The sequence below is a fragment of the Haliotis asinina genome, chromosome 14 (assembly GCF_037392515.1).
Source record: "Haliotis asinina isolate JCU_RB_2024 chromosome 14, JCU_Hal_asi_v2, whole genome shotgun sequence".
NCBI classification, from domain to species: Eukaryota; Metazoa; Mollusca; class Gastropoda; order Lepetellida; family Haliotidae; genus Haliotis; species Haliotis asinina.
Genome location: NC_090293.1, coordinates 10431072 through 10446135, shown reverse-complemented (window position 1 = coordinate 10446135; position 15064 = coordinate 10431072). Strand labels below are relative to the sequence as shown.

Genomic DNA, 15064 nt, shown 5'->3' with positions numbered 1-15064 from the left:
TTAAATATAGATAGGCGTAAATTCACGCGAAACGGTTGCCTAGAGATTCGTCAATATCCAAACATAAAAAGAAATGTTATTGACAAGTCTGTCTTCTCCGACGTCCGCGCGTCCGACTGTCATTGGCAGGTGGCTTCTCTGACGTCCGCGGGAATTCTTTCGGAGTCGCCTTGCCATTTAACAGACAGGTACTCCACGTCGGCTAATCAGGTGATATAAAACTGACACACCCGCGCTCCAGCTTATTGATTTTCACTCAGGCGTCGAGGTGGTAACAGTGTAGCAAATGCAGTACATCTTCGGTTGTTACATTATCTGACGACAGTAGTCAGTCAAGAGCCTTGTTTTATATAGGCAGATGAGGAACGTGAAAAGTCTAAGAGCTTAAACCAGGTATGGCTTCATTTTGCGTTTTACTGAATATTCGATACTTGTTATGAAGGATATGTGCACTGTGGATTGATCTGTGAATGGAACGGTGAAATACCGTTCTGTAGGTTGTACGGAAAGCAGTATAATGACGAGCAATGGTTATACGACTGTTATCTTAATTCGATACATTTGTTCATAATTTGTAGGCAAATGTTTTCAGAGTTAATCGCTTCATCAATCGTGAAACATGTCCTAATACACTATTTTGATGACACTGCAGTTCTACAAATGGGTACATAATCGCCCCTTCAGAAATGTGATACAGTACATGCGATTACTTCACTACGACGATGTGGTCCTGGGTATTATAACTACCAATTGATAAAATGTAGATAAATAGAAATATTCACATATGATATATATTTTCTTGATATATTTTGAATGACATGACTGCACCTATTTCATAGCTTCAAATGACTGATGACATTGTGAAATTGGCTGCTTTGCGACAGCAGAGGCGACCGAAAACCGGACGCTCAGGGGAGAAGACTCTTTTTAACACCAAAAAATCAACATCAGCTGAAGAATCGGCGGAAACAAATGTAAGAGTCAGTTTCAGTATGTTTTCATCAATACTGAAACGTTTTAATATTATTCAAAACACGATGAACACATACATACATTACAATGGCAACTTCAGCTGGAAATTTACTTAAGACGTGTTTTCACAATGTATGGCCTGGCGTTTTTCAAATATTTGACCAAAATATGAAATGGTCATAAATGGAGACAGCGAGTTTGATTGACGTCGATGTAACTTGAGGCTTGACGTATGAGTACAGACGTTTTAGCTCGTTTTTTTTTGTAAATGGTATGAAACAATGAAAAAATAATAATTATAGATTACCTGAGCAATGTATTGTTTATAAGATATGTATCGAATTACTACTAACTCATCTTCGACTTCTATGCACATTATATCATATTACTCCTCCTTGCTTATTCGACCCGTGAAGGTCACGGGGTAGAATAGGCCTTCAGCAACCCATGCTTGCCATAAAAGGTGACCATGCTTGTCGTAAGAGGCGACTAACGGGATCGGGTGGTCAGACTAGCTGACTTGGTTGACACATGTCATCGGTTCCCAACTGCGCAGATCGATGCTCATGTTGTTGATCACTGGATTGTCTGGTCCAGGCTCGATTATTTACAGACCGTCGCCATATAGCTGGAATATTGCTGAGTGCGACGTAAAACTAAAGTCACTCACTCACTCCTTGCTTATTCGGTTCGGTATAACATGACACTGCACAGCCTCGGTTATCCAGTGCGCTGTATCACAATACTACACATATTCGTTTCTCGAGTGCAGTTCATCATGATATTGCACAACTTCGATTACCGTATCACAATACTACTCAGTCCAGTGCAATGTATCACGATACAACTCATTCTCGATTATCCAGTATGCAGCTTTCTATATCAGCCAGCGGCTGTTCGTCATTCCTTTACAAATTAAACCTTAGACCATAAATCGTCATCATAATGAGCATGGCATTGAAAATGGCCGTCCAGTCATGCTCTTTTCTGAGCGAGAGAAATCGTGGCAGGACATGGACATGGCTTGTGAACTTTGCCTGGTGTCAATCTTTTGCGGTGACCATGACCTAACGCAAAATTATGACTTGCTGCACTGTGATGTTACACATGGGATACTGTGGAGGCATGTGGTGAATTTAGCAAATGAGACCTTATCTAATGATACAGTAACCCCTGTATAGGATAATGGCGAAAGCGTCATATGACTGAGATCTTATTCCTAACGTGGATACTGGCTGGAATAGTGTTGAAGCGATGTAACACCATACTCACTCACTCACTCCTCTGACACTTTTGAGATAAAAAGCGTTGAAACCGGTTTTAAATAATATTATGATATATTGTATTTTTATCAGGATCAACAGGATGCGAACGTGCTATTGCTGGAACCCCCGAGGTCACGCGCTACAAGGCGACGTCTTAGCGGCGAGTCGGACTTCGATGACGTGTATGGCTCCACCGAAAACAAATGTCCACTTCCGTTTGTCAGCTGTAAGGTAAAACCATGGTTATTCCTGAACTTCCACATTCAGCCGGACAATGCGAATGGAGGAGTTTTTTTTCTAAACTGTCAGTTTTTAAACAGGCACTTAAAACACGAACATCTCCTCATGAATGCAGACTTAAATGTTTCCTTGGCCAGAACTGGCCTTCAGCAACCCATGCTTGCCGTAAATGGCGACAAAGAGGATCTTTGGCCTAGTGTAAACGTGCCATCGTATCAAGGTTGTGCTGATCAATGTTGATGATGTCAATAGATGAACTGCCTGGTCATGCCTCAAGGCGGGTCAAGTATTTGCAGAAACCTCTCATATAGCTGGAATATTCTGTTAAACATCAAAGAAATAACATTGTTTGGTCCCAAAGATGATACTGTACACACAATATGAATACATGTGTACATACAATAAGAATACATGTATGTGCTCATACAATACATACATATGAACATACAATGAGAATACATACACATGTACATAGAATATGAATGCATATGTTCATACAATAAGAATACACACATATGTGCACACAACAAGGATACATGCATATGAACACACAAAAAGAATGCATATATATGTGCATTCAATACAAATTACTTACATATGTCGCACAAAAGGAACACATACATACGTACGTACAAAAAAGAATACATGTATATGTACACACAATATGAATACATATATATGTACATACAATAGGAATACATACATGTGTACACACAAAAAGAATGCATCCATATATGCAGGCAAAAAGAAAATATACATATGTATATACAACAAGATAGTTTAATGAACATACTACAAACACACATCATGTAATACTAAATTCTACCAGAAACCACAGAGGAAAAAAATCCAGACCCGCAAATATATAAAAAAGATGATGTTATGTACTTTAATCAATGCCAGCTAGCCCTCACCTCACACCAGCAATCCAATTAGGACCATGACCCCGTCGCTGCTCCGTCCCTCTTCTCCAAACTCAACTGAAGGGTGAGTGAGTTTAGGTTTACGCCGCACTCAGCAATATTACAGCTATATGGCGGCGGTCTGTAAATAATCGAGTCTGGACCAGACAATCCAGTGATCAACAACATGAGCATCGATCTGCGCAATTGGGAACCGATGACATGCGTCAACCAAGTCAGCGAGTCTGAGCACCCGATCCCGTTAGTCGCCTCTTACGACAAGCTGAGTCGCCTTTTATGGCAAGCATGGGTTGCTGAAGGCCTATTCTACCCCGGGACCTTCACGGGTCGAAGGGAGATGACAGGCAAATAAATAGGAATAAACATTATGTAAAATATGTTTTTTACCAACAAACGAATTTTATGAAAGTTAAAAGTTTAAATCCCTCTGAAATAGTTTTAAAAGAAATTTATGAAGTAGGTCGTGTTGCTTTGCTTTGGAGACAAGCATTTACTAAACACAGATGAAAAATTTCCTGTTTTTATGTCTGTCAGAGAGTGGGAGTATGTTTTAGCGGATCAGGGCAGTAACATCGGCAACGGCTAGGAAAATTAAGATAAGGAAATATTCTAGTACACTTCCCATCAGAAGTTTCGACTCACTACTGTAAACATAGACACTCACTTCAGTTAACTGTTTTAAACTAGATTTTGCAAAATATTCCACACTGTTTAACGTACTGTTTACACATGAACTGATGCATTGAAAACCAAATTCGTAAAGTTGAAAAGATAATTGTTGAGAGTTCAATAAATGATAAAAACCAATGGAAATTGGTGAACTCTTAACAACATTTACCCCCCAAACGGAGCTGTTCACATGCATGATATTTGTACAAACTGATGCATGATCCTCGTGCAATTCACCTGCATAAGATTTGAAGTTGGTTCCCTTAGTGAGTGGAGAAATCAATCTCCGATGTAAGCACATATTTATGAATGGGCGTTTTAAGTGAGTCGGAACTTGTATAAGTATATTTGGAAAGTATATTTGGAAAGTATATATGGAAAGTATATATGGAAAGTATATTTCACGTACAAATGATAACTATAACTGAAGTCCGGAGGTAGAAACACAGAAAACAATACGCACAATAACGACTGGATGTCTAATATAACAGTCTAATATACTTAACAGGCTTTAGATCCGTGAGTAACAGCTAGCAACTCAGAAGCGCGTAATGTTCTTAACTCCTGGATAACAGTTGTAAACGTACTTTATATCTTTCTCCAAGAAGTGCATTTTCAATATTTGTTTACTGATTTTATATTTCTAAGAAAACCAAATTCACTCAAAACGTACCTTGGAATTATACGATTTTTATGTTTACAAATATATAATTATTAATTTATTCATAGAGACACGGATGGGTTTTTGCATTTCAAGCATTAAAGTGTAAACTCGAGGCTGATATAAGTACCCGTCCGGGTAAATACCAACAACACTTCGAGGGTCTGCATGTTGTCTTTTTAGCAACAGAGAAATCAAACATTGGAACATTTGACATTTCCATTGATCCTAGCAAATCAAATCGTGCTGAAGTTTGTCTTTTAAAGAATGTTTTTGAGTGTCGAGTGTCAAAGATGGCTTCATGTTTTTCTCCTTAAAGACTCAAACAAAAACCATCTTTACGCCTCAAGCTGTGGTTGTGTAATTATAAGCATCCAACGTACTTTATTGAAACAGGTAGGACAGCTTCTAACAGCAACAAGGCAGCCCAGTAGTTTAAGCGTTTGTATGTCACACTGAAGGCCAGAGCTCTATTCCCGACGTGGGGAAACCCGATGTCTGGGTTCCCACAGAGCCATATTGCTGTGATATTGCGGGAAGCGGCGTAAAACTAAATTCACTCAGTCTCAGAAGAATCTCAGGAAGTCGATCTCACCTGCATCTGTTTTACAGAGTGTTGGAGAGGCGACACTAGCTTGGAATTAAGTGCTGTGTGTCAAATTCCATGTTTTCAGTAATGTATTACTAATAAAGTCACATAATATATTATCTACTTGTTATCGACCCTTGAAGACCCGGGGTGTAATTGCTCTTCAGTAACCCATGCATCTCGTAAAGGGCGACTAACGGGATCTAGTGGTCAGACACATGGTTGACACATGCTACCGTATCCCATCTGCGTAGATCGATGTCATGGTAATCACTGGATTGTCTGGTACGGATTCGATCATTTACAGATCGTCGTCATATACCTGGAATATTTCAAAGTGCAGCGTAAAACTAAACTGATTCACTCATTCTTTATATTATCACGTCAAGCACGTATAAACACATTATGTTTGAGTGTTTGGAAAATGTAATGTAACCCTCTTTGAAAATATAGCGAGAAACCAAATATGTTGTTTCTTTAAATTTGCAGGTTTCTGACCTCGAAGTGAAAGCACTTATCAGTACCTCGTCCAAACAGTCCCTCATTAGCAGGGAGATGTATAACAAGACGAGGTAAGTCATGCCCATGTACAGGACATAGGGAATGCTGGCACTGTATAAATTATACACGATCTGGGCATATTGGAATAACTGTGACTAGCCGGTCGCGAAATTTGTTTTGAAGAGTTGTCTCGATCACTTCACGCGCGATGAACCAGGCGGAATGACGATCAAAGGTCTTAGTGCTTCAACATTTGATCATATTTGTATTTTCAACAAAAGTTGTTGTTATGTTTACAATAGATCTACCATGTGATCCTCGGTAACGTATTTATACATTAGAAAATGCGAGAAATGTGTGTGTTGTGTCGAGAGAATGGCTTTGGGGATTGGGATGTGTTTGGTGTGGTGTGTGTTGAAGGGAGAAGGGGCGTGTTGTATGTATGTGTGCACGCGTGTATGCATCATTTCGGGGTGCACGTGAGGAGTGGGTGTTGGAGGTTGGATGTTGGGGGTAGGCGGAGGCGGACGTGTGGTGTTTGTGTGTGGTGTAAGTGTGTGTTGGGTCTGCTCGTGAGAGGTGTGTTGGGGGATGGGTGGAGGGTGGTGGGCTGACGTAAGGTGTGTGTCTTGAGGTGATAGGGGTGGAGATGTCGGGTGGGGCGGACGTGTGTATGTGTGGTGGTTTAGAGGTGAATGTGAGGTTGGGGCGTTGTTTGATACTGTGGGACAAGCACGAGGTAGGTGTGTGTGTTTGCGTGCGTGCGTGCGTGCGTGCGTGCGTGCGTGCGTGCGTGTGAGAGGTGGCCATGAGGTGTCTGGCGTGGGTGTAGAGAAGTGGCGTGAAACTTGGCACACTGTTGATTATGTCAAGAATGAGGTTAATCGACCTTGAGCAATGTTCGACATCATGGCATGTGTTACAGAAATACGAGTTCCGATAGCCGTCGGCAAATACTTCGAGCTGTCTTGACACTGGGCACCAAACAACTGGCGATCAACTTAGAGGTGCAAGGTACGTACTTAGGTATTGACCCGTGCTCTTTGCATCTACGTACGATACGTTCAGGTGGTCCAACTTATCGAATGCGATTTGTCCCTTGCAACATATGGACCACGGCTAGACCAAACACATCCCAATGCTGCCCTCCTGCCCGCTCAAGCATGTCACCTCTGTTGAGTGAGTTGATGCTTGACATGCATATCAGCAATATTCCTGCTTTGGAATGACAAGGAACGCAAGTGGTTGTCATTATTACCACTGAATGAGTGATATTAGGTTTGATGACATTTTTCGAAATCGAGTAATATCATTAAAATGAATTAAAAACATTATTCTCACGTGTGGATTCGAACCTTATGTGGCAAGTGGACGCTATAACTACTAGGCCTCTACCCTACTGTCACAATAAACAATGAAGATTTCATTTTGGAACGCTGAAACACACCCTGACCTCAACGTCCTCATTAATCGGTTACTAGTATATGGGTACCGGGTACTCCATAGCCAGCTCCTTGGGTGCCTTTGACATGGAGGGTCGGAATACTAAAGGGTTCGGTATGTGCTGGGATACCGTTATAATTCATAGAGGTACTACTGGTCCTAACCTCTAGGACGTCGCGATTCCTAACGGGTAAGCGCCTGGAAAGGCCAACAACAATTCCTATACATCATGTAGAGTTGAGTCCCCTTGGTACGAAAGGGACCCATGATGGTTAATTCGCCCTGAGTACTACATCAATGCTCGTAGGTTGCAACAAAGTGGTAAACGTCTCAAAACCTGCACTCAATCTCGCTTTCCTAAAAATCCACGTGATGTGGAACAAGACTCAAGTAATTATCAATTAAGTAATACTTAAATTAACTCGGGGTAGCCTAGTGGTTTAAAACGTTTTCACATCAAGCCGAAGACGCAGACCCAGTTCCAGAGATGAGTACAATGTGTGAAGCTCTGCTTGGTGGCCTTCATAAATATAGGGTTGAAAGCGACACGAAGCCTTATTTTCTCAATCACTGGGAAACATCTTACCTTGCAGATGAAATTCCGGATATCGTGCTGGGGATCGACTTTCTCTCTCAGTTCAAGGTAAGTAACTCGTTTGACGTGTTTAACACATGTACTTACTACTGAACGCATCCCCACTTGAACCAGCCCTCTCCACTCAACCAGCTTACACCAACATGCACGTCGCTCATCATCATACCTGCATCTTTGATGGTTTGGAATTGAAAGAGCTACTTAACCTTGAACTTCAGCACTACGTAACTACTGATATGACTGTAACTATTGTCATCATCGCTACTGAACCACGGACATCACCACTACTTGCACATCACTACTAGTCTTCTGACAACACTACTGCTTGTCTACTGACATCACTACTGCTTGTCTACTGACATCACTACTACTTGTGTACTGATACCACTGCTGCTCGTGTCTGACATCACTGCTACTTGTCTACTGACATCAATGCTACTTGTCTACTGACATCAATGCTACTTGTGTACGAAATCAGCACTACTTGTCTAATGACATCACCGCTTTTTGTATAGTGACATCAGCACTACTTGTGTACTGACATCACCACTACTTGTGTACTGACATCACTACGACTTGTCTACTGACATCACCGCTACTTAACTATTGAATCTTGGTGATATGGCTCCAGGGATAATCTACAACAGGGATAGGTCACTCGCTTACTTTCTTTACCATTTGTACTGATTGACATCGTCATGCTCCAACACACACAGTGACTTGGCTCGTTCGCAGCGCAACTTCAGCTGTGTTTAACAGAACTTCAGCCGGTATATTGTATCATACGGAATTTTACAATGATTGAATGAATGAATGAATGAATTATAGTAGGAATTAAGTGCAAGAATTATGTGAATGAATGATAGAATAAATGATACACTGCGGCCTTCCCTCCCAAAACATGTTAAAGAACGCAAAAGTATCGCGAGAAATGTCCTTTTTAAAAAATCTACTTTGAGACATTTTGTTTACATTAATAATTAATTTAGACATCTTATTCCATATGGGGAATGGAATGGGCATTAACAGAAAGTTAACTGACACTGTCACACACCCCTCAAAACCAGAAAGTGTAAAACTGTCACAAAGCGTCCTAAACACCTTTCCAGTTTTGTCAAGTAATAAGATCAACAAGAAAGAAAGAAGTTATGGAACTATAACCCTCAATCATCACAAGCGTCAATGTCGGACCAGATCAGATCGACGATATGTCATATGTTTCACACACCTCAAATACACCCTGACATTTTGTTTTAGATTATGAAACTATCACTATTACTTGCAAACACATTTCACCTGAAGGTATATTCCCCTCATAAGAGTTAAAGTTGTATGTGAAAGATGCTTTTGAAGTAATAACTAGAAACACTCAAACAACGGCGAGTAGTATTTCAATGGCGGACAAGATCGGCGATATGTCACTTTTTTCACACACCCCAAACACACCCTAAAATTCCTTTTTAGATTATGAAACTATCACTATTGCTTGCAAACACATTTCACCGTAGTATATTCCCCTCATATGAATTAAAGGTGTATGTGAAAGATGCTTTTGAAGAAACTCTCAAACAACGGCGTGTAGGATTTCGATGGCGGATCAGAACAGATCGGCGATATGTCATACTTTTCACACACCTCAGTTACACCCTAACAATTTTTTAAGTCATAAAACTATTACTGTTAATTGCAAATACCTTACAGGCAACTAAAGGCAAGTTTCCCTTCTAAAGATTAAACGAATGTGTGAAAGAAGTTTTTGTCGGCACAATTTAGTCTGTCTTAGCTATAACATACTGACTTGAAACTTTACTACATCTCTACTGTCCTAACACGGACACTAATGCCAGTTATTTAACTTAAACTGAAGTGACAAAATGGTTAACTTATCTTCTACATGTAGGATTTCAGTTGTTACAACACTCAGTGAATTTAATCAGCTGCTGGAAATAAACCGGGCTCAATCTTAAATACTACGCTGCCGCCATATTGGCTACACTGGTTACGTAACGACCCGCGACATACTTTCAGCGACTTTTCGTGGTTTCTTCTCCCTCTCTATATAGTCCCCCTGCTCACAGTATGTCACCGCGCCCCGCTGGTGGAGGACTTTGGCCATTTCGGAACCAGTGTTTGGCTTGTTTTTAATATTGATCACTCATAGCCCTACATATGTGGTATGTGGTTGACAGCGGAGTAAATAACAAATACCACGACTTGACTGATGTACCTAGACTTGTCTATATTCCAAGTACAGCGGCAACCTTTAGCTAACAGCGGGTCGATCTATGCCCCGATGGAACAGAAAGCATATCTTTGTGTGTCTAACGTATTCAAACATTAATGATGTATTCGTGACGTGTGATGTTTAAAATGGAATTGCAAATTGAAATAAGTCGCCGACGTCAACAACTCTGCAAGTTCTCGTCTACAGCTCATGATATAGCAGTTCCGTTGTAATGAGTCAATATGCTGTTGTAACGGTGGAGTGTGGCTGTTTCAGATTGAAATGTCAAAACGGTAGCTGTGTGATTAGTTCGATAGAATCTCATATTAACAAGGAAATGGAGCAGTGTTTTCGTTACCTGTCATTTTGTCATGTATTACTGGAACACATTACACAATGTCGTCATTTTAAACACAAACACAGTACTTCTAAGGCCGTGTGCTTTGTTTTAGGTTAGTGTTCATTTCAAACGGACTTGTAAATATCTGGGTGAGAATTGATTTTTAGTAACCCATGCTTGTCGTAAGAGGCGACTAACGTGATCAGGTGGTCATGCAGGTGACACATGTCATCGTAAATCTACTGCGTAGATCGATGCTCATACTGTTGATCACTGGACTATTTGGTCCAGACTCGATTATTCATAGACCGTCTCCGTATAGCTGGAATACTGCTGATTGCGGCGTAAACCTAATCCCACTCACTCAAATGAAAGAAACAAGAGTGAGTGAGTGAGTGAGTTTGGTTTTACGCCGCTTGGCAGTATTCCAGAAATACCACAGCGGGGTACGTAGGAAAACAAACAAGAAGTGATGATGCTGTATATTTCATGAATATGGGTATCAAAGTTATATTTTGGAGCATTGACTCGAGGCCTGTTCACATTTACAAAGTGTGCAACTGTCAAATCCAATTTTGAAGCGTATATGCCCTCCTTTGTCTGGCAGTAAATGTTGCTCCTTTAAGTGAGTGAGTTTGGTTTTACGCCGCTTTTAGCAATATTTCGAAAATATCACGACTGGGACATCAGAAATGGATTTCACCCATTGTACCCATGTGGAAAATTGAACACGCTCCTTCGCCGTAACGAGCGAACACTTTAACCACTAGCCTACCCATGCGAGGTATGTGACACGGAATACATCTTAATGGCATTATATAATTATTAGTGAGTGAGTGAGTTTAGTTTTACGCCGCACTCAGCAATATTCCAGCTATATGGCGGCGGTCTGTAAATAATCGAGTCTGGACCAGACAATCCAGTGATCAGCAACATGAGCATCGATCTGCGCAGTTGGGAACCAATGACATGTGTCAACCAAGTCAGCGAGCCTGACCACCCGATCCCGTAAGTCGCCTCTTACGACAAGTTGAGTCGCCTTTGATGGCAAGCATGGGTTGCTGAAGGCCTATTCTACCCCGGGATTATATAATTATTAAAACGCCATTTACAGTTTCTGTCATCATCTCTCTTGTAACCATCGAATAGTACGCATATGATACACCGATCGAAGCACGACACCCGAGGCAGTCGATCTGAACCTGAATGTTAAATATTCTACTTTTTGAATTTGAATTTAAGTTTATATTTTAATTTCTCTGTCATAGGTGATGCTATACATCCATACACAACGCTTCCTTTTAAATTTTGAGATAATATTTTTTTAACATAATATATTGACGTCGAAAAAATGGCGAATCCAAGAGGGGACTGATGGAAAACATGACACCCAAGTGATATCCGTTCGTTCTATAATTCACATTCCGATGATGTATGTTCAGAAGATGGTCGACAAATACAGCTCGTTATACACGTGTTCGTTACAAGCGAAGTTTGCTGGTATGACATTGTTAACAACGAAAATGTAAGTCAGTTGAAATTGTTTCGGACTGCGCGTGATAACCGTGCGTTGATACTCATTTCATTCTACGAGTGATTTTACGGGTCGGTTCGTAGTATTTTCACCCTGCGCATTTGTTTATGGACCTGCGGTAATTTCATACTCAGAGTTGCCCCCCTTATGTCGATTTGGCGTGCTTAAATGTGTCTCCAGTGTTCGATAAAACTGGCAAACGATAAAATGAGTGGAAGAAGAAAACAGAAAACCCAAAACTTAAAACCCCAAACGAACGGTGTCTGCTGGTCATATTGCACTACCCCACAAACCACGAGATTCAGGGTAGAGGAAACACCAACAGCTTCATTTTGACTGGTTTGCCTGTTTCGGAGCGCTTGCACTGTGTTACTGACTTCAGGGTGAGTGAGTGAGTTTAGATTTATGTTGCACTCAGCAATATTCCAGCTACATGGTGACGGTCTGTAAATGATGCAGTCTGGACCAGACAATCCAGTGATCAACAGCATGAGGATCGATCTGCACAATTGGGAACCAATGACATGTGTCGACCAAGTCAGCGAGCCTGACCACCCGATCCCGTTAGTCGCCTCTAACGACAAGCATAGTCGCCTTTTATGGCAAGCATGAGTTGCTGAAGGCCAGTTCTACCCCGGAACCTTCACGGGTCCTGACTTCAGATGGCGACCTGGTTGACTGCGAGTGATTCGTCGGCACACCTTGACGCTCACCAATACTGGACTAGATTTTCACAGTAATGGACTAAAGATTGCGCTCTTTGATTGCGGCGTAGACTTACATACTGACACCATGGCCCTTCATATTCCTCCATTATTATGTAACAGTTTGGTGTTGGTAAAACATCTATTCTAAGCTGTAAAGTTAAAGGTGTTTGTAAGTAAGCATGTTTAGTTTTGAGCCAAAATAATGGGCGTGTTAAGAAATTACCATTATTGTTGGAAATTATTTTGTATTTATTTGTATAAAATTTAAAGAAATTTCATTTCAGTGCGAGATGAACTTCGGGGACAGCATGCTGATCATGGGACGGGACGATGACGTCAAACTTCCGTTTCTACAGGAAACGGAAATACCACTGAAATTCAGGGTGCACCGAAACGTGGCGGCCTCATTCTGACGTGTTCTGTTTCCACTCGTGTTATGAAATTATGAACTTGTGTCGGTGCTTGCTGATTTTATGTTAAAGTGTTGATACTACGTTGTTTGTTGTTAGATTCTTAACATTCGCTCTCAGGATTCGTCATCATTCAATTGTTGAGTCTGACATCCCAGTTTCACGAGTCGCCTCTTACGCTGATATCTTACGCTGATATCTTACGCTGATATCTTTATGTTCAGTTTGTTGTGATGATAACTATATGCATGGACACGACGCTCTTTCAAGTCACTGAATGATTGTGTGCGAGTGACGTTCGACGCCACATTTAGCGATAATTGAGCAACAAGAAGGCGGCCTGTACACGGCATCGGGACCATGCATGTAATATCCTTGTATCCCTGTTGCGTATATCGACAATCCTGCTGTTGATCACCGGAGTGTCTGGTCCAGACTTGATTATAAACAGACCGCCGCCATATAGCTGGGATATTTCGGCGTAAAACTAACCTCACACACTCAGGACCGTGCAAACATCACCGCATGAACAACAATTCATGAATTGTACCGTGGCACACAATCAACCAGGTCTCTCAATTAAGAAAATAAGAATAAGGTCACACATTGTGTGGCAAGCTTGAGTGTACCTAGGTTACAGTTTTCTCACTGATTCAATTTGGGTTAGAATTTGGATGGTATATTGGTCCATACACAGTACATGCTCTAAATACGTTTGTCTTTATCTTCAGATTGATGGGCGATGAGGTGACGTTAGAGCATAGAGAACGAGGCTCGAAACTCCTCGATTATGCAAATTAATTATACTTATATTATATTATAATTAATCATTATGAACCTTGTTATATGCAACTTGATTACGTCGTTTGTACAACGATGTGTTCAGGAGTCTGCGGGTAGTGACATCTTCGTGTGACGTTAGGTCGTCTTCATTGTTAATCAAATGCACTCTTTCACTCTCTGCAGCATCCGTGTACAGCACAGTTAATAATATGCATGGTTTATGAGCATCGTAATCAAAATAGAATGGTTGGGAATGTTGTCAGTTCACGTGTATGTTGCCATTTACGTGTATGTGCATTTTTTGGATGCCACGTACTTTGTTTTATATGTTACTGAAAGTAATAATTTGTTTCATATGTGAGATAGCTATTGAGACATATTTTGATGAAGAAAACAAAATAGAATGTTTAGGAAGATTAACTAAATCTCATTTGTTTTGAATTAAGTGTATCTTGCCAATTACCTGTAACTGCATTTTCCGGGATACCTCGTACTTTGTTTCATATCTACTTTGTTTTATATGCATGTAAAGTAGTTGTTGAGACATATAATGATGGAGAAAACTAAAGGAACAAGTTCACCTGATTCAGGTGAATGTTTACATCTGTGAACATCTGAATGTGAACGGAATATTGTGTGAGTGGAGTGGTGGTATTGTATCTGTTCACAACACATACCTTGAGGTGTATTCAGTGCAGAAATATCCGTCCTCTTATTTCTTCTCGTCAGTATATACGATAATAAACTGTTGGCTATGTTTTTTTAACGTTGTTCCATTATATGTGATATAAAGGGTATGTATATTGAGTGTATGAGTGAGTGAATAAGTGAGTGAGAGACGGAGTTATATATTTCATTTCAGTGTCCTAATTATGTTGCGAGAGCCGGGGTAGATAAGCGCCTTCAGCAACCCGTACTTGTCATAAGAGGCGACTCAGCTTGTCGTAAGAGGCGACTAACATATCGGGTGGTCTGGCTTGCTGACTGGTTGACACGTCATTGGTTCCCAATTGCGCTGTTGATCACTGGATTGTCTGGTCCAGACTCGATTATTTACAGACCATAGCCATATAGCTGGAATATTGCTGAGTGCGGCGTCAAACTAAACTCACTCGCGAATCATCTTACGACCCACACAGGCCGACACACTGACCTACAGATTAACGGAGTGTTCCTCTGACGATGTGGATAGGTCTGCTGAACTGAGG

At 40.9% G+C, this 15064-nt stretch overlaps 1 protein-coding gene across 1 annotated transcript; it reads left to right on the top strand.

Annotated features, from left to right (window-relative positions):
• Positions 1–315: 315 nt before the first annotated feature.
• On the top strand, positions 316–14619 carry LOC137261638 (nuclear receptor-interacting protein 3-like). The gene is made up of 7 exons (XM_067799416.1): positions 316–393; positions 840–974; positions 2328–2468; positions 5809–5891; positions 6746–6834; positions 7857–7906; positions 12948–14619. The coding sequence occupies exons 2-7, from the start codon at positions 846–848 to the stop codon at positions 13074–13076; spliced, it is 621 nt and encodes a 206-aa protein (XP_067655517.1). The 5' UTR covers positions 316–393; positions 840–845; the 3' UTR covers positions 13077–14619.
• The last annotated feature ends 445 nt before the right edge of the window (positions 14620–15064 follow it).